Raw genomic sequence first — 21792 nt, forward strand, 5'->3', positions numbered from 1 at the left:
TCTCTTAATTTTTGCCTTACATTGATGAAAGTTAGCAAAATGTTACAAAACCTACATACATGGCTACATACCTTAAACAATTTCTCCATTGTATTGTCAAAGAATTTGTTTAATATGCAACATACACTGCATGATATATATACACAAGGTAAAGTTAAAATTTAAAAAGCTCTAAAGGAATTTCTATAGTCTGCTCATAACCGAGTCCAGAGATAATAAAAACACACTTTCTCTGGTGTCCAACCACTTTATCAATATGAGAAGAGTGATCCCAGGAGAGAACAGTATAAGTTAGATTGGAATGAAAGGTTCTATGATAAAGTGTTATAATAATTTCCTTGGAAACTTGTACAAGTTTTTTGAAAATGAAAATTTGTGGAAAAAGCTTTTTCGATAAATTAACTAGTTGTTGTTCCCAGGTTAATCTTGCATCCAAGTGTACCTCCAGAAACTTCGTCTCGGTTACATATTATGGTACAGCAATGTGTTCAATATCAATCTTATTTCTCAAAGTGAAATTAACACTTGTGATTTAAGAGGTTTTTAAAGAGAGACGATTAGTTAAAAATTAAATAAATTTTTTCAAATGTTTGGCAATCAAGAGTATCAAATTAAGAAGAGTGATAGCTTACATGGAATCATCAGCAAATAAAACAGTGTTACCTTCGTTATTTTGAGAGTACTCGATGTATTTCTCTCAAAGTATCATGAAACCACTTTCCTTTTTTATCTAAATTGATTATTTTTATTGAACAATTTAGATTTTTCTGACAAAGAAATATTTATGGAATTTAATAACACATCAGACAGAATTTTAGATTTTAAATTAGTATTCAAATTATCACTATATACAAAATTAAAGTTGCATTTCAGCAAAACCTAAAACTTAAAACTTAAAGCTAAAGACACCAAAGAAAATACCTTTGTGGTCAAATGTATGGGCGAAATCCACAGATTTTGTGGTACTATCGATATTTGTAAAGATATTATCGAGACATCTATTATTCGGAATATTAAATTTAACTTTTTTTTTATAAGATTGTATGATGACAACAAAATATTAAAACTCTGATGTATATTGCAGTAAAATGAGTATTAAAGTCATCCGTAATAATAACACATTCCTAATGCCTAATTGCCATAATGGTAAAGAATTTGTCTAAATCACTATCTGGAGTATGATCGACATTGATAAATTACACCTCTGTATCTGTAGAATAGGGAACGCGAGTTAAATTCCACAGCACTTAGACCACAATTGACCCATTGTGCATCCTCCCAGGGAGCTGTCGCCCTTGGCTCATTGCCAATCTTGCCATTTCTAAGAAGGTGGAAAAGTCACCAGGAGACATCTCCTTTATGTGGGCAGGGGAGGACCAGAACTCGCCGAACGCATACTCTCGTATTAACGATAACTCCGGGCATTCACATAGGACATGCTCTACATTTTCGTCTTCTCGTTCATACTTCCTACATAGAGTTGTGTCTGCTAGCCCCAGTGCGTGGAGATGTTTGCTTAGTTGACAATGACCAGTTAAAAAACCAACTGCCAAACGTAGGTTTTTCCTGGTACTTCTTTTATGCTGACTCTTCAAGATTACTTAGTGTTACCCTGGCAAGTCTACATCCTTGCCCTTCTTCCCATCTTTTTAAAATTTGTGTATGGGAGTGACATTTGACAATTTCCGCGATTGTTGTAGTTAACCAATCAAAAAAATCCCTAGGTTCTAAGAGTCTTAGGCCTGCCGCCTTCCTCAGCCTGCCCACCTCAGGATAATGGTATTACCATTTGAAGCCTGAGTTAGTGACTCGTGACACTCCATTACTAACCCTGATGTGACACGTGGTCTATTCAAGGTTAGTAACGCTTGTCTGCTATCTGTGCAGATTATTATAGTTTTCCCTGCTACACCTTTTTGGGTTATCTCTTTTGCGGCTATGGAGATACCAGCCAGTTCTGTATAAACTACCTAGCATTTTTGCCTATACCCCACTTTATTCTTAGGTTCAGTGATCTGGAGTATATCCCGCATTTTGAGTCTTCTTCCATTTTGGAGCCATCGGTGTATATGCAATAGGCATTTGCCACGTTTGTCTCCCTATACTCTCTTGTTTCGATATTGTAGGGTTCGTTAAAGACAAACTTTGGTTCAATTGAGTCGCAGCCTGCCTGTAGCAGTGGTAACTCATCCAGCTTTCCCCGCCAGAAACGAGTTTTCAATTGTCCCATTCCTACATCAAGGTTTGTACCAGCTGAGCGCAGTCGCATCATTGTCATCAGCGCCACCTCTTTGACATATATATCTAGAGGCGTGATGCCAATGATCAACTCCATTGCAGCAGTTGGTGTTGTTTTCATGGCACCTGTTATATTTATGCAAGCCATCCGCTAAATATGGTTTAGTTTGTTAATCGCTGTTGCCTGTAGGACTTTTGGTACCCAAGCAATAGCTCCGTAAGTTAGCATTGCAAGTTAGTTCTTAGTTCTTCAAATAATTTTTAACTTCGTCTCGGTTAAAAGAACATTTTAAAGAGAATCCACTCACATTGACCTCCTTCACTTCATAAAATTATTGATACTACTGCACCCTTTGGCTAAACGTATTTGTCTAGGCTCTCATTAGGTTTTCTTGATTAATAGTGACCATGGAACTGTATGCTTCTGGCATTTTTGCTTTGAGTCCTACATATTGGACTTTAGGAAATGTTGCATCTAGCACTTTATGCAAGTTAACAGATTTATAATTAGAAAAATGCTTTATTGTAACTGAAAATTGTACAATTTTACGGACAAAGCTTACAAAAATTCAGAAAATAATAATTAAATAAATTAAATAAATTGCAAGTTGCATAACAGTTGCTGCTTTTGATATTCAAATATAGATTCAGTTAATTTAGTTACTTATACATTAAGTTACTGTAATTTCTTAGTTATTCATTAAAAAACTCTTCTACTGAATAATACGGTCTTACAGAAGATAGGCTTTTGTGATTTTATGACACTTGGGGAAAAATGTTGCAGATTTAAGTTGTAAAGGGAGATGGTTGTATAATTTTTTTGCCGAATATAATGTAGATTTCTTTACTTACTCAGTGGATGGGATCGGTAAATACACATCAAAGGTTGAATTTCTGGTGGAATAGTCATGATTAGGTCTTGCTGGAAAAACATGTAGGTGTTTAAGAATTAAGCAAACAGTTTGAAGAAGAAGAATAGAAGCTATTTCAAAAATCCCCTGATTTTTAAATAGCTTCTGCAATGTGTTGTTATTCTGGGGTCAAACAGATATCATACTGATATTTTTTGTAATTTAAAAATGCCATCGACTTAACAAAGAAAAATATAAAAAATTGATTTCCTTAGAAACAGACCTTATTGCATAGCAGGCTAATGCTAGGTTCTTACTTAACAGATCGATATAAAGTGTCCATTTAGATTGGCGTCTATAAAAGTATCAAGTAATTTTACAGATTCAAAGATACTGATCTGGCTGTTGTTAAGAAGCAAGGGTTGAGGAGCTGCTTTATAGGATAATGCTACTGTCTTATCCACGTTAAAAGAGAGTAAATTAGAGGTTTTTGTTGTAAGTATATCAAAAGTTATAGTTGCGTGAAGAGTTGCTTTAGGTGATACTGATATTTTACAGCCAAAAGAAATTTCGATCGATTTTTAAATTAGTGATGTCATTTATAAAGAAAATTAAAAGTAAAGGGCCCAATACTGAACCTTGTGGTACTCCACATACAATGCTTTTGTTACAAGAGGGTTCGAAAGACAAAATATTTGAGCTGTGTTAGTTTTATTTCGAAGATCGTTTATTATGGACCAAATTTCTTTTGTTACATTTTAGAGCTTCCCAGAAGATTTTGTTAGTATGCTCTTTTAGCTGTTTTGATAAGTTTTAGATAGGTTACTCTGTACTTGGTGATATATTCAGTGACAGAAACGTTAGTAGTAAATTTCTTGATGTACACTAGTGGACGCATATTCTTGGCTGATATGCGATTACCGTTGGTAGTCCAGGATTTGTAATGTTTTGGCTTAATTGTAATTAATGGAAATGCCTTACTGAAAATAAAGACAGGTTTATCTAAAAAAATCACTGAAATTACAGTCCACGTCCACAGAAGGAAAGTACCACTAAGAAGTCAAGCACAAATTTTGAAATTTACGAAGGTTAGCGGAAAAAATTCTACCTAAACGTCTGATTTTTGGAGCAAGTTTTGCTGAAAGTGTTTAACTTGGCATATACTGCTTCATGATCAGATAGTCCCGCATTATTAATTGTAGAGTGGACATCAAGAGGTGAGAAATCTGATAGAAAATAATAAATTATATAAGACGTTGTTTTAGTGATTCTTGAAAGAGAATTAACGTGCGTTGTGAGACCATACGATTTAAATATCTTGACCAAGGACACCGCATAGATTTTTTCTGCTTTTATTGGCCAGGTTATTTAACAAATTTAGCAGGTTATGAAAAACTAGTTCCGTGGAAGAGTCAGGTGGACTATAAATGTAAATATTTAAAGAGGGAGAAGGTTTTACTCAACAGAAAGTCATATTTTGTTACCGGAGAGAAATTATTATTTGTAGGAAGAATTAGGGTGGCACTATGAGCTGAACTTGGACGATCATACCTAGTAATTGTAGTATATTTTTCTACAAACAAAGTTTCGTTAACTTCACGCCGGTTTTCGGTTCAAGACGTAACAAACAGAGACATAAATTTATTTATTAATTTAATAGAAAAAACAATAGAGTCAATTGTAATTTATTTGGGAAATGACGAATGTAATAATGATAATAAAGCTATCTAGGTCAAACGGAACGACATATTTTTTAATATTTTTCTAAGTTTTTTGGTAAAGTTTGGTAAGGTTTGTTGGGATAGTCATATTGTTTGAATTAATTTTTGTCTTGTCCTGCCTTGTATAGGGACAGCTGTAATCGTTGGTCATATAAAGTGTAGTATCATGTATTTTCAAATCAAGTATACAGCACACACACACAATCCGTTCTAAAAAAAGAATACACGTTCTACAAAACACAAATACAAATTCAAATCTATTCATTCTTAAGAATTATCACTACAGCAACCCAACAATTATCAAAGCATCTGAACTTGCCCCATATAATAGAAAATGACAACAAACGGGTCACGGGTCAAAAAAAAACTTCAAAAGACAACAGGCCTCCAACAAGTTGGTAAGTAAAAGTTCCGAGCGATTGAGAATGGGCAGTGAGTCGTCGGCTCTGGAAGAACTAAGATAACAAGTGAAGATGTTATTTTCGGTGGTTTGCCTAACCATCACCGTATTCGCGATGGTGCTTTTATACGATATGAGACGCCCTAGGAAATATCCACCAGGTAAAGTATTTGAAAATTATATAAAAATAATAAAATTTACAGTAAAAAAATACATAGGTTTTTCATCATTGGTATATATTTCCTGGGTTTCTACTATATACCTACTCTGGGAATGAATCATAACTTTAAATAAAAATGCGGTATGTTTGAAGTTTAACTAATAAAATAAACAACAATTGTTTAATTTGTTTATTTTAATTAAAATTGCCAATACATATCGTAAATATCATTGAAACGTTCCAAAAAAAGTTTTAGAAGCGCATTTCCTAGGATGCTGTTTTTGTCAATGTAATGTTAGTAACGTACATTATTATTTACTATAAATTGAATATCCGATAATATTCTTTGAACAATTTTATCACATTTTAAACTTTTTTGTACGATTTGATTGAGCGTTCAAAATATTTTTATTCATTTAACAAAGCAATTAATACTGAAAGGGAAATGACAAATTAGATATCAAACAAGCCAGAAGTATTGTTATCTTGTTCATACATAAATAAGATATCGTTATTCAAACGTTTCGACCCCACAGGACTACTCTAGATGCTGTAAAGTTATTTATCGATTTTATCAGTTAGATTAGTCCTGATTTTCCAATTTTTTTATAGTTTAGGATGTGTCCTAGCTTCCTAGCTACGATAGTAATTTTATTTCATCCTTTTTTATGTCTACTTGTTATTCCCCAATCTAATATTCCTATTCATTGTGCATCTTGCTCTATATCATCTCTTCATCTCCTTCTTGACCTTCATCTACTTCTTTAATCCATTGGGTTTTGATCCATTGGGCGGTTTGTAATTATTTTTTATATAAGATTCAGTTCTTCTTTCATGTTCATTATGGCTATATTCATTTTATATGTTTTGTGCCCTTGCTAAGTTTTGTTGACGTAGGTCTGATTTCTTCTCATTATTATTTCTTTTATACATGCTGTATAGATGCGGTAAGAAATATGGTAGAATGCTCAGATTTGTAGGTTTTGATAGTTCTGCTTTAAGATATAGTGCGGCAGCTGGTTATTAAATATGTAATAAGAAATATTAATTTTGCTTAGGTACATGCCTATCGTATGTGCTAAAATTCATTTTGACAATTTTTTATTTATGTAAGTAATATTTCCGAAATTCTCTTTGGTTCTCTCATGAACGATAACATCGTACACATTACGGCAAACAATCTCCCTCAAACCGTTGAAAATCGAATTTGTTCATATTTTATATCCATCTGTTTCCGTAAGGTGTTAAAGAACTGGGAAATCGCAAATATGGGATTTGCCAAATACTCGTATTATACTATGTTCGTAACAAATGTCTTAATTCGGCTTTGCACGAGTGGATCACAATTATTCAAGATTTCTTTGAAAGACACATTTTTTTATTAGATTCGTTAATGTTTTCTGATAAAATTATATTTTTCCCTAATATTTTAAAGGCGTTATCTTGGCTCTGAAAATAAGACGGATTATATTCGCATCCAGTTAATGCGTGAGAAGCAGTCAAACTCGCATATAATGATGGATCCAATTCGATGTGTAGCTTTGTTATATTTATGTATCTTTTCGTACCATACTCCATAAAAATATCAAGATCGTCACTTTGGAGATGATCCAGGTTTCCAAGCATAATTATTAAAACATTTGTATCAAAAGTTTTAATAATTTTCAATCGTCTTTTCCACAAATAACACACACTTCTTTATTAGCCTACGTTATAGTTTTTTAGAACATTTTTCCATAAAACGTGGGACAATTATTGGTAGTATTTTAAAACCGAGATTACTTACCTTAATGTTGAGACACAACAGCATGGGTATCGTCAGGTCACGTGATTTTGCTTGAGCCAGTGAAATCGCTGCGATTGAGGATGCAAACAGCTGTCGATATACGCTCTCCCTCACACTGTAGCTTACCCATAGCGCTTTTCACTCACATGAACGCGTAATTTGTTTGATATGGTCTCAACCATAGTTTTGTATTTATTTTCAAAATAGTTTTGAAAACATCTTGAAGAGTTAAAATCTATCGCAAATCGCCTAATGTGTTTATTTACTTTGCATCTTACAGAGTTAAAATCTCTCACAAATCGACTGGCTTGTTTATTTTCTTTATTTTTGGATATTTAAATTTAGTTTAAAAAAAAATTACAAATGGCCTCAAAGATATTTTTTGTAATAAAATGTTTTACATGTTTTTTAATTATGGGGTTATTAAATGACCGCTACCCTCCAACCAGGTTTGCATTTTTGTATTAGTATATTATAGAAGACGTATCTTAAAAAAAATTCTGAATGCTCCAATGTCAAAACTGTCTACCAGCTCTTGAACCATATTCAAAATAATTTAATTACAGCAAACAACACTCTACACTCTACTAACTAACTGCTTCCTGACTAAAATGATTTGCACAGGCTGCAAACAACTTTGTTTCTATTTTGGTCTTTATTCTTTTAATTTTTGACTGGTTGAGTAGATATTCAATTTTTGTTTTAAATCTCTATTTTTCTTTCATGTTTTTCATTTTTTTGATAATAATAAATATTAATAAAATATAATAAAATATTAATAAACGCTTAATTTCAAAAATATTTTCAATAATCACTTTAATACAATCCCAAGCCACAAGTTCCATATTATTGAATGCATTAGCGAACCTTACATCATTCATCAAACTGCGAATGTCCATCGACTCAAATACGATTCAATTATTTCAATGCGTTTCCTTTTGAATCTACCATCTTCACGAAATTTTTAAATTCCTAGTTTGATGTGGATAAAATCTTTTCAACAAGTGAAATTTAAATAATATTTTTGTCACAATTCAAATAATTCCTCCGTTGGCCAATTTCGTTCGTTATCGTGGTACTCTATAATACGGTTATTCCACAACCACATAGCCCATATTTGTGACGTAATCCATTTGCATACCCCTTAAAGAGCCACCACTGTTTAGTTGACACAAAATTTCGATGTTTTTTTAGTAATCCGTTTGTCTCTTGCGTATACGTGCTCCACACAATTAATCCTTAAGCCTTGTACCCTAACGGATGTAAAGCAAAAGGTTTTTTTTTCTACTCAGCACAATCAAAAATTAATTTTCGGATTGGAGTAATGAGTGTATTTTTTACCTAGTTTATTATTCTTTTTAATAGGTCCAAACATTATCCCTATAGTAGGAAGCTATTTGCAATATAGAGAAAGACTAAAAGCATTGGGATACCACCATCTAGTCTGGATGGAGTTGTTCCAAAAGTATGGCGAAGTTGTTGGCATGAAACTGGGAAGGAACTATGTCGTAGGAGTTTTCGGATCTGAAGCAATTAAAGAGGTGTTAAGCAGAGAAGACTTCGACGGACGACCAGATGGGTTTTTCTTTAGACTTCGTACGTTCGGCAAAAGATTAGGTAAATGTTTTTATTTGATTGTTACTTTTACAGACTGTACATATATTTATATATGTGTATATATTCAAAATTTTAAATCCTTACCAAAAGCTGCTATCGCTTTGAGGAATTGAAAACCCAAATATATCAAATAATACATTTATCAAAGCGACAGCAGCTTTTGATAAAAGGTTTAATCTTTTGCATATTTGTTTATAGCCATCAATCTCACTGAAGTGAGAAATATTTACTAGACATTCGTTGGACATTCCGAGTTTGAATTTGTATCAGCCCAAGTGTCTGACAAAGCAGAGATGCCAAAATGACATTATAATACTCAATTACTTTCCGCAGTCATATTTCCAACCACAGACACACACAAACACACACACTCTGTCTATTAATACCGATTCGAACACGGGAAGTTTGACGAATTTGTCCACTTATGCTATACATTTGGTTTTTAATTTCATATATACAGGGTGTCCAGGAAAAGAGCGGGTTCCTTATAGATATGGGCTGAGTACACAATTTCAAGCAATAATATATTTTGTCGACCGTTTAAAAAAATTATTAATTTTAATCCATTTGATTATTACCATAGAAAAGCAAATGAAAATAATTTTCGTAGCTGATTTAATAAATAAAAAGTAGTCTCATTTCTTTTTTTATATACGAATGTTTTTACAGCCATCTGTAAAATACTAATAATATTAAATTGGTTTATCACGTACGAGCCACCTAAATTTAAGAGCCCTCATATAACTAATCCTCTGGAATGTGCTGGTGAATTGAACTTTGAAAATATTGGATTAAATTGTAAATTAAGGTAATGAATTTTATAACATTAGAAGATTTAAGGTTTGAAAATTATAGAATTTTTTTATTTATTTACCGTTTCTCAAGTATAGAGGTTATTAACACTGAAATCATTTTATTATACTTAAAATACTTACTTATCCATTCGAGGCTTTACGCTGTGTGCCGTTTATCACATCGCAATTGCAATTTTTTCTTGACATATATATCTTCATCAGTGAGATCTCATCATTCCTTTGCTGCTTTTATTTGTCCGTTCTACTATAATCTTTCCTCCCTCTATTTGGTTTCCATTTCTATGTCTTCAGTGGTATTTTTCTCTCGTCTATCCTTCGCATATGTCCATACCAGAGTAATTTTCGGTTTTCTATTTCGTTATTTAGTTTCTCCTTCAGATTAATTAGTTCTTTAATTCATTTATTTCTCATTTTGTTCATTAGTGTTAATCTGCAACTTCTTCACTTACTTAAAATAAATTACAATAAATTGTAAAAATGCTTTGGAATTCTTCTTGTTAAAAGAATTTGGACCTGCAAGTTTGACGATTTATTTAATTTAAACTTTTTTGCTGAGTGTGTTAAGTCTTTTAGAGACCATATTAGTTGAGTCTCCCAAAAAGGGATAGCTAGCGTGTGTCAGATTCAGAGTAAAAGGATTCACCCTAGTGCGTTGCCCTTCTTGAAAGTGGTGCACTCTTGTGCATCCATGATATCCTGTGTACCAACTAAAAGTTGGTCTCTTTGTATTCACCCCGACTTCTCCCATTTTTTTGTATAGCTTTGCCTTCTCGTTTGTTAACCGTATACAATCGAACACATAGTTTTTCGACTTGTAGTTAACCCACGCAAACGCGGTTGCCGTCTTCTTGCTTCCCCATCATTACCAGATAGGCTTTGAACAAGCTGTGCCTCGTGAGGAACTGTGTGAAAAAGTAGTTAGTCACACGATATCCTGACCAGTCTTTCACGTCTAGCATAAATGTTCTGGTCCATTCAACTCTATGTTCATTTTTTCACTCTTCTTGCTATTTCGCGTTGGTCACCCCATCTCGTCTGCTTTGTCGTTTTTACTTATGTCATACGTGATTGCTCTTTCTCTAACTAGTAGATGAATTGGTAGCCCTGCTATCACTTGTAAGGTAACTGTTAAATCGTCGTATATACACAGACGACACTCAACAGGGCCTTTCTCTGAACTTTCTCTAGTATTTCTCTGTATTTTTGTTTACGCCTTACCTGCTTCCATAGTATGGTGGAGTGGATCACGTTCATAAAAATTCTTCTTCTATCTATCCCTAGACCTACCACCTTTGGTATGATCTTTGTTAGCGCAGCTGTTCGTTGATCGGCTTTTTTGGCAGCATATATTACATATTAACCGAAGCTTTGTTTAGTGTTCAGTATTACGCCCAGATATTTGACTTTCTTGACAGCCAGGATGCTTTGTCCTTTCAAATTAAAGGATATATGCTCTCTTATTATTCAGTCTTTAAAGATTTATGGCTTAAGCTGACGGTAATTACTTTCTTTGTAGCAATGTGAGCAATTCCACTACCTAAAATCTTAGCATGAGAAGAGTCCAATATCTGCTCTCTTACTGAGACAAATGATGCACTAACTAGTGTTCCAAGTATACATTTTGATTATTTTAATTAGAGTGGTTGGAGGATATGGAATCCGTACACGCACGGCAGTTTCTTTAGGCGAGAAGATTAAAGCTTGGAATATGGCGTATAGTTCACGTGTGTGGTTAGTGGAGAATGATGAGAGGCGTCTTAAAAATTTTATTTGTGGTATTGTTCTGAAGCTATTTTCTTGTGGCATTTAAAAGTAATTACTATTTAAATGGGAATAAGCCACAATTAAAGCTTAAAGTAAGTTTATTGAAGTTTCAATTTCCACTTCGGAAATCGTTCTCAAAGTACAAACATTAGTAAATTAAACAAATTTTTGTTTTTTTGTTACTTGGTGAAAAATTCTTCTAATAATTTAATTTTATCTGACTCATTTATATTGACAATTCAGATATTCATTATACATTTTAAAGTAAACGACTTTAAAATGATATTGCCAATATTGTTGAGTTGCGTTCTTGGGACGACTTTACTTGTAATATAGTTCATTCGATTACATGAAATCAACTTTAATGGAAAATATCCGTCAGAAAATTTCATAGCATGTAATTTGTCTTTAAAAAGACAGCCACATGCCATGATGAAAGTAAAATTCTCCTGTTAGTGATTCCATAGTAAATTATGAGGGAAAAACCAGGAAAAACCTCATAATACTATTTGTGGTTATAGATCATCTGAGTACTAACTCAGTTTGTGATGCACCTAAAATTTATGTTAAATTTTTCTTGAAAAGATTATCTCCTAATTAGGCTATTGGTTTCACTTTTGTCCAAAGTTTTTAAGGAGAGGATAATTTTGGAATATGATTGGTTCAGGGACGGGTTAACGAATTATCTTGATATTCGTTGCTGAAAAATCGAAAGAGTGAATAATGCGCAAAATTATATTTGGTGGTAATGACTGATATTTGCTAAGAGGTCTAAAGTTACAAGTTTTTTAATAAATTCGTATAGAGGACTAATTTGATTAGAAGAGGCTTTAAAAAATATTAAAGGGGTAGTTGTTGGCAACATAATAATAGAGATAGTTCGCCTGCTTCACAGTGTAGATTTCCAATGGGGCTGGATTTCAAACGTTTCAATGGAAATGTTTATCCAATGAACTGTCCAGAGTATGAGCAGCATTTTATTTAAACACCACATCTCAAATGCATTCATTTTTTGGGATTTCTTTGTGCAAAAAATCCAGGGTTTTGATCTGTATAGAAGTATTGAGAATATAAGGGTATTCACCGATCTGATCTTGATTTTTTAAGAGATAGATCTGTCTTTTAAAACTTTAATTAGGCGACTATATGATTGATATTTCTACGAAAACAGAAGATACATACAGGAGAAAGTCAGGAGGGCTGCAATAAATCAAAAGAATGGTATGTTAATAAATCATACACAAATTAATAAATATTAAAGAAAAGCAACAAATGAATGAAGGAGAAATAAAAGTGGTATGACAAAAAATGATAAAAATGATAAAAATAAGACTTATATATCAAAGAAGATATAGATAAGCCATCAATTGGTGCCTATGAGAGAGCAAGGATTGGAAGAAAGACCAAAACAGGCATGATGGAAAACAATTAGATAAAGCAATATTTTTGATCACTCGTGTTTCAATTTGTTGCTGTGCCAAAGCACAATGAATCCTTTGCTGTATATTTGGACTAATTTCAACATCTTATATCAGGCCTAATCAAAATTAAAATAAGATTCTTACTGAACTTTCATGAATAGTGTTTGAGTCTTCTTTAATTTGACTATATTTTATACTCTGCATTGTTGATATGTACATAACAAAATTTTTCATTTTTTATTCGTGGTGATTCGACATTTCCTACTTTTAAGCTAAGTAAAACTTAGTCTTTGAGTACGTTTCAGTATTTTAATTACATACTTGATTATTTCCTTATTACTTTACGGTTTATACTAACTTCAATTCTACGCCATTTTCATTTCTTATAATTTACAAATTTTAATTATTCTTTGTTGCTTGTTTCATCATCAAACTTTTCTTCATCTTTTTAAGAAGTGTCGATCTGTCGATTTATATTATATTAAAAAATGCTAGTAATATTATACTTCAATCAATCTTTTTTTCGTTTAACTGCAATTTAAATGAAATGCATATATAATTAGTTTTGAAGTAAATTCTACAGATTGCTTTCAGAAGACTTTTATCTTTGAACAAACATTTTTTAGCATTAATAATCCCTTTCTTAACGGCTTTTATTTATTCGTAGGTCAGTGTCTCAGATCGTACTCACCATATAAAAGATTCTTTAGAGTTGGCCAAATAACGTGGGCTAACTTGCATAGGCGTCTCCAAAGAGGTATACTATATGCTATATTTGATATTTATCTTTAGAGATCTAAAATCTACGAGTACCATGTCAATTTTGAGCTTGATATATTTATTCTTGAATTTTATCAGATTGTATGAGAGGGCGCTGTAATATACCTCTCCTAATCGAGTTATAGAAATTTAATAAACCTTCTTCTAGGTAGTACCGATTTTAGCATCTTATACATAGTTGACAATATTAAAAGAAAAGATATTGATTATTAAAAAACAGTGATGAAAAAATCTCAAAAAAAAAGAATAGAAAATACATTACAGGTGAAAATATTAAGGACCATATCTATACTAAAACATAATACCTTCAACCTCCAAAAATTCAAAGAAACATTCTACCTCCAAAACGTATATCGTAACTGACAACAGCGAAAAAATAATTAGAGAAAATAAGAACAGATGAACATGTGGGAGTCATCGCAAACCACCAGCATAGAAGTGTACCAAAAAAAAAAGAATACAAGAAACATGGTTTACTCAGAACAAAAACAGTAGAAGATATGAGAGGAACATGAAAGGAAGTACTAATTTAATTAAGTCGAACATGTATGGTATTATTAGAGATATTGTAATTAAAACACATGGAAAAACCCCAAGACATAAGTTCAAAGTCATGATATTAACATGAATTAAGACCAAAGAAGATCGAGAGAGACAAAACTTATTTGTAAAGGGGACTGATTATTATTGATTTGACTTAAGATAAAAGCGTAAAGTTGCCCAGTCATATTCTCCTTTTTTTGTTCTCCTATATGTTAACAACTCTGGCACTAGCACCATTCACGACTCAAGAATCGATGTGGCTAGAATCTTCGCTTTTCATAGTTGTTTCCTGGCCATGCTATCGTATACTTTCTCCAATAGTTCTTTACTATCATTTGTCGTTTGTGTTTGATGAAGATATTATCTAGACATGATCTAGCTTTTCGGAATCCAACTTGTTCTTCGCCATAATGGTCCATTTGGTGTTCTATTTTTTCATTTATAACTGTGGAAAAGATTCTTGCTATTGAGGGCATTACACTGATCAATCTATAGTATGTTTTGTCCACTGATTTGGAATCTCTTGTCTTGCTTTGATGATATTAACCAATACTCGTATAAGGCTCAATCTTTGAGCATCCATATTTAGCAGTTTATCATACTTATGATCCTTGATCATGAAGCTTTGTTGTTTTTGGCTCTTTCTAGTGCTTTAGTTATATTTTCCTGTGTGATTTTGGTTTCCTCCGTTATTATTGTCACAGGGTCTTGTGAAATATTCTCCTGTCTATTCTTCTGCAATTATTTTATGTAATATTTTGTCCTCTCCTTTGATGTAATTAAACCACATATTTTTTATCCCCAGAACCTATATATAGACAAATACTTCTATAATTTTATAGTTATAGTAATGATCGTAAGCTTTCTCTAAATAACTACATAGTACAAGTAATTTTCGTAGTCATTTCATAGTATGTTAAATTCAGTGAATAAATCAGATTTACGAAGATTATTATAAACCCCTTTTTATAATTTTTTGAAGATGTCCCTGTTTTATAATACACCAAGATGAACCCAGTCGTTTTATCTTTAACCGGTCCCGGGACTTTTTCTTTTTCTTTTAAAATTTTCGTGGGCTAGTCTGAAACATGTTGGCCAGGTCGTTGTCCACAAAAATGTGCATAATGCCTTCTAAAACGACCAAGAGATAATGACAAGGGAAACTACGCGGAATACTACTACTATATTATGATCATTTATGTCCAATAGGTGGATATAATCTCAAATTAATGTATTCAAAATGTTCAAATAGCTTTTATTTTTTATTTTCGTAAAACAGAATGTTTGTATGATACTTTTTAGTTATTTTTAGTGTTTTTGTTTTTCTTTTTTTTTTGTGTAGATCGATTCAAGTGATTTAAATGTATTGTTGCTCGATCTTTACATATGTTTTAAAAGTTTTGTTTATATGTGCACTGCATATTTTACGCGAAAATGTTTGTTTGCCTAGCAGTTTTACCTTTTTTGCTAAACATTAAAGGCAGTTTCATCTAAAAGCTTTAGATTTTTGAAACATATTTTTATTTTATACAGGGTGGTCCTTACGTAATTGTACAAACGGAAACCGTAGATTCTGCACTTTAAAATATTACGATTTCAGCCAACTTGCTTTATTAAAATGTTGATATTAAGATACAGGGTGTTAAAGGGGAAATTTAAAATTTTATTTTTCGCTATAACTGTTACGTTTGTTTACGTTTTAGATAAAAATTTATAATTGGATGCTTTTGAGTAGGATAAATTATAATTTTATACATACTCTAATGTAACTGATAGAGGGCGCCACATATATCACATCCATTCATCCATCCAATGGCACTACAGCCCAAATCGTACCTTGGCCTCCTTCAACAGGCTTCTACAATCATCTCGATTTACCGCTGTTCTTTTCCATGAACGCGTTCCCAGGCAGTTCCTGGCACCCTCATTGACTTCTCATCTCTTTTTAGGTCTTCCAACAGGTCTTTTTCCCTGCATTTTTGCATTTAGTAGTTTTCTGGGGATTCTATTCTCATGCATGAGGACCACGTGCCCTGCCCACCGTAATCTCTGCAGTTTAGTGTATTGTGCTAGAGTTCGCTATATTGCTCGTATATTTCTCTATTATACCTAATATGCACATTCCAATTTAATAATCTTTTATTAAAAGTTAGCCCTGAAAAAGTTGCTTTATGGGTAAATCATTTAATGTTAAATTAATTGTATGGTGAATGTGAAATTTTCTTCTATATTAGTATTAATATGAATTGTATATTTCTCTAAATGAATGTAAAATACATTATCAGTTAAAAGCGTATTTTAGCTTGTTTTCGACAGTGTTTGAAATATTAGCAGAATTTGATATTAACTTTCTTAGCACAACGGACCGTTCCAGTTAATTTATAAATTTCTATCTTGGGCTATACTAATATCTGTTATATTTATGTGTTTGATTTGATCAGAGACCAGAGATTTAACCCCTAAAAATCATACAAACAATTTTGCCGAGATTATCAATTTTGGGACCCCAAAAAAACTTGCAAAGTAGTTTATCACTTTTATTTCCGGGCTTCTTCCTAAAACCATCCTCGTACAGGGGTAAAAACTCAAAAAATCGATTTTTCAAGAACCTGTACGCCGTAGAAATAAATATTTCAGATTCAAAAAGCTGAGGTGATTTTAAACAAAAATGTTGATTAGCACTTTTTCTATAGAATGAACCGTTCTTTCAGAAATAACACTTGAAGCGACCGGCGGTTTTTAATGTCAGTTGCGCGCGCGAAATCAATGTTAAATAAAATTATACTTGTGTATCAAGTTGACGGTAAAAATTCGATATCTTTTGATCAGAGTGTCCCATGGACAAAAAGCAAAATGTGTTTTAAAGGCAAAGAGTGCGTTTTTCTTGTGATTTTTTTGTGTTTTGCCGAAAATGAAATCAGTTTCTATAAATCTGGTCAATAAATAATAATTGGTTCTCGTAAGATCAATAAAATTTGTCACTTTCGTTGGTTGACCGGTCATAGTGAAATCTCGATTTTTAGAGAACAGCCTTCAAAATACATAACATGAAATTTGAATTTTGAGTTGTGGCAACAAAATATGAGATATTTGAAATAGGACTAAAATACGCAGAATTTAAACTTTTATATTCCAAAGAATCGCACATCACGGTAAATATCTTCAAGAAGATCGTTTTGAGTGTAATTTGTAGCAAAAGATGGGTAGTTTTAAAAAACTTACTAGTGTAATTGAAAAAAAGCAGCTTTAAATGTTTTAGATCGATTGTAATGGAAAGTTTAAATTCAGCGTTTTTTATGCATATTTGAAATGCCTCAAATTTGTTGCCAAAACTCAAAACTAAAGTTTCACGCTATAAGTTTTCAAGATTAGGCTCTAGTTATCGAAACTACATAGTGGACGATTAATAGAAGAAAAAAATTGTATTAATTTTATGAGAATCATAAAATTCTCAAAAATCGCGCCACGTATATTTAACGCATTTATAAAACTCAGTTTATTTGCGGCAAAATACAAAAGCTGCGTCCAAAACTACACTCTTTACGTTTAAAGCGCATCCGTGAAGTTATTATAATTAAATAATTTAATTTTTTTAAGGTATCGTGTTCTCAGATGGCCAATTTTGGCAAAACCAAAGGAAATTCTCTATTCAACACCTCCGCAATTTCGGTTTTGGAAGACGCGAAATGGAAGAGAAGATCCACGAAGAAACTCGCGCGCTAATTGAACATTTTAAAAAGAACGATGCTGAGCCAGTTTTCATGCACAATGCCTTCGATATTTCTGTACTAAACGCTCTTTGGGCCATGATGGCAGGACAAAGGTTCGAAACTGACGACGAGAGGTTAAGAAGACTTTTGCAAATCATTCACGATGCGTTTAGATTGGTAGATATTTCTGGGGGATTATTGAATCAAATGCCTTTTCTGAGATATATAGCTCCGGATGCTTGTGGGTATACGCAGATTAGAAATATTTTGGAGAGAATGTGGGATTTTTTGGAGGTAATTTAATTTTGTCTTAATTTTTTACACGGCATTTTAATTCCATAATTTACTTTTTTTATTTTGTAAGTAAAATACGTTTTTATTTCTCAGGAAACGATTGAAGAACATAAAAAGACAGTTTCAGATTCGCAGCAACCAAGAGACCTTATCGATGCATTTTTACAAAAGATTGATGTTAAAAGCGATCCAACTTTTACAGGTAATTTTCTCTTATAGTATAGATATATTGTTAATTTGTGTCTTCTTTGTATCCTCTTAGACAACAATAACTTTAACTAAATAGTTAAATATTAAAGTCAGTAAATAATATAGTTCCAGTACTTCTACGGATAACTTATAAAAGAAGAAGATTTATTCTATCAATATTAGTAAAACAAATTAAGAAAACAATTTTAAATATTGGAAAATCATTTTGCAAAAACATGTCGATATTTTACTTATAAACAATTAGAATAACTTTTTAACTATTGCCAACAGGAAAATTATTTTTGCATATTTGGAAAGCTTGCATTTTTTACAGATTTAAAAAAGAAAAAGTTGTCGGAGAACAATTTGGAACGAAGTTGGTACCTTATTTTTTTAATTCATCAGTTTTGCTCATAACAATTAAGAGATCTCATTAGCGACATTGGAAAGAATTTACTTTAAAAGTTTAATATGATAAATTCAATATTGCCTTTCAACAAAATTGTCTATAAAGCTTAAAAATGTGGTGCTTCAAATCGGTAAGCTTTGAAATTCGCATAAGTGATGGAGAGGAAAGCAGCTGCTAACTGTATCTCTGGTTCTTGTTTATGAATTTCGAGGTTTCCTTTTTTAATCTATATGTACTGTTTACGTACATTACGGATATGCATTACTTAAATAAATGAATTGTTAAATTAACCATCTAACTGGTTTAAACAACTTTGTTTCAATTTTTATATTTTTTTAGTAATATTTGAGGTAATTTTAATTGCAAAAAATATAAATATTAATTTTTAATATTTACGTGTATAATAGATTTTATGCAAAAAACAAATAATCCTATTCAATTATGTCTAAGGTAGTATTGGTTTACGTCTTGGATAAGTATAAAGAAGTATATATGTTCTTGACATCTGGATATGTGTCAAGAACAAATGAAAATTACTCACCCAGACAAACCTTATTAGTGGTATAAGTAGGAAATAGAAGTAGAGGTAGACCAAAATTAAGATGGACCAAAAATAAAAAAATTATAAATCAGTTTAGATGGTTTATTTACCAATTTATGTATTCAAATAATGCATATTCATAATATAAGCAAAAAGTATATATAAATAGAAAAAAGAAACGTCCAAATCCACTCCTTCCCACTCCCACGAGTTTCAAAGATGGCCGATTTTGAGGACCATAGTTTGAAGCTTTGAGGACGATTTTGTTAAAAAGGAATCTTTTTAGAATTTTGTCCATTAAAACTGTACAGTATATTTTTTCAAATTACGCAATTGGATCTGGAATCTCTTCTAACGTCTTCATAAGTTATCAGTAAAATTATTGTAACTTTATTATTTTCTAATTGTTATTTTTGAAAAAAAAAAACATTTGAGATTCGGAAAACAAATAAAATAACTCAAACTATTTGACCGCTCGCTTTGAAATATTGATCATATTTTAAGCACCACAATAATATCTAACATTCCATGAAGGTTACAGGAACATATAAAAAAACGCCACTTTAAAGGTTTTTATATGACTTATTGCCCATAGTTATTTCAAATGCCGCACTTTTTGCTGATAGATGAAAACAGCGAAAATTGACACTTTTGACCACAATTTGTTAATAACTAATTAAGTCCAAAAAATCAACTGCAGGAAAAATAGGTTCTTGTTATATAGATCCATACTACTTAACGACTGTCGGTTGCCTGGAGAGGTCTGTGTTACAAACAGGGTTCTTTTTTTGCTTATTTTCCTGAACTACAAGTAGAGCTGCATAATATATAAATATTAATGTCAGTTTGAACGATATTTAAAAGGAAACTATTTTTAGACGATCAACTGATGTCATTGTGTTTGGATCTGTTTATGGCAGGAGCCGAAACAACAAGTAACACTTTGGGGTTTGCCATGATGACAACCGTACTTTATCCTGATTTACAAAGGAAAATTCAGGCAGAAATGGATAAAGAGGTCGGAAGAAATCGGTGGCCAACACTAAACGATAGGATCAGGTATTTCATGACATCTAACATTTGATTTTGTGGTATAAATTTACTTTTTTTTAGGTTAAAATACACAGAGGCATTTCTGATGGAGCTTCAAAGGCGAGTAACTATAGCACCTCTGGGAATTGCCCATAGAGCTGTAAGAGATACCGATCTTTACGGATATCTCATTCCGAAAGACACGATAATTTTGACAAATTTATTCAGTGTCCACATGGATGAGAATTATTGGAAAGATCCACACGCATTTAGACCCGAACGATTTTTGACTGATCAGGGGGATATCTTTGTTGATGATAAACATTATATACCTTTCGGTAGTGGTGAGTAAATAATTATAAAACACTGGTATACTCGTATAAAAAACTTCCCAGGCCATCTTTCGGGCATTGTATGAACTAATTTTACCATAACACTTAGATAACTTTACACCTTATGGTGTTCCTTATAGTTCTAATACTCTAATAGTATTTGTGTAATACTTAACTCGTTTTTAACACCATTTAACAAATATTTTTGAATCCTCTCATACCAACTGTCCATTACAATAGACACAAAATTATAGAACTCAAATACCAGATTTTATACTAAAAATGGTTCATATAGAAACATCTAATATTCTCGTTCTGTGCACCGTACAATAACAATACAAAGGTAAAAAGATACTATAATAACGATATCATTCTCATTGCAATGTAATTACGCTATTCTATTCTAACTCGATGATAACATGATAACAATTATTGGTTTCCACTAAGTGCTTTGTTTCGCGTGTTCTCAACATCAGTCATGTTCACATAGTCCCTTTTTTTTTACGCCCTTTTCTCTATTCGGATTGCCGAATATAGGCCTTTTCTAATTCTCGCCATTCATCTATGTTGTTTGTAAGACGTTTCCACATTGGCTCTGCAGTTCTTTTAATATCGCCCTTCCATCGCATCTGCGGTCTTCCTCGTGGTCTTTTGGCTTCATATGGCCGCTAATTCCCGTATTCTTTATTCCATCGGCCATCCGTAAGACGTTCGTTATGACCAGCCCATTTCCATTTCAGTTTAGCTGCCAGTTCGACAGCATCTTTTACTTTTGTTCTATTACGAATGTTTTCATTGGTTTTATGGTGTTTGAGTGAGATACCCAGCATCTGTCGTTCTATAGCTCTCTTAGTTTTTCTGATGTTCTCCATGTATATTTGAGGTATATTCTTATTTTTAAGTACGTATAAGAGTCTTCCGAATGTTGCCTATCTCATTTTTACACGTCTGCTTATTTTGGTAGTCTGATTTTCTTTGCTTACCTTGACATTTTGACCCAGATATGTTTATTTGACATTAGTTTAGTTTTGCTGAAATTCATTTTCAGTCCTTTTTTTAGGCATTCTATGTATAGCTCCTCAATCATCGTATTTAGTGCATTCCACGTGTCGGCTATTAGTACTACATCATCTGCGTATCTAAGATGGTTCACGTATCTTCCGTTAATAGAGATTCCCTTATTTTCCCA

General features: G+C 32.4%; 1 protein-coding gene across 2 annotated transcripts in view; it reads left to right on the forward strand.

Moving 5' to 3' along the window:
* LOC140432927 (methyl farnesoate epoxidase-like) overlaps nucleotides 1-21792 on the forward strand; it is a 37443-nt gene that overhangs the window by 10476 nt on the left and 5175 nt on the right. Inside the window, exons 1-6 of one of the 2 annotated variants that reach the window (XM_072521102.1) lie at nucleotides 5197-5371; nucleotides 8522-8773; nucleotides 17694-18100; nucleotides 18194-18302; nucleotides 20118-20298; nucleotides 20353-20615. In XM_072521102.1, coding sequence (XP_072377203.1) covers nucleotides 5284-5371; nucleotides 8522-8773; nucleotides 17694-18100; nucleotides 18194-18302; nucleotides 20118-20298; nucleotides 20353-20615 — 1300 coding nt within the window. In that variant the 5' untranslated portion in view covers nucleotides 5197-5283. Of the gene's footprint in view, nucleotides 1-5196; nucleotides 5372-8521; nucleotides 8774-17693; nucleotides 18101-18193; nucleotides 18303-20117; nucleotides 20299-20352; nucleotides 20616-21792 lie in introns of those variants that run through there. The other variant, XM_072521103.1, reaches the window with a different exon arrangement.

This window comes from Diabrotica undecimpunctata, chromosome 1, assembly GCF_040954645.1.
Source record: "Diabrotica undecimpunctata isolate CICGRU chromosome 1, icDiaUnde3, whole genome shotgun sequence".
Taxonomy (NCBI): Eukaryota; Metazoa; Arthropoda; class Insecta; order Coleoptera; family Chrysomelidae; genus Diabrotica; species Diabrotica undecimpunctata.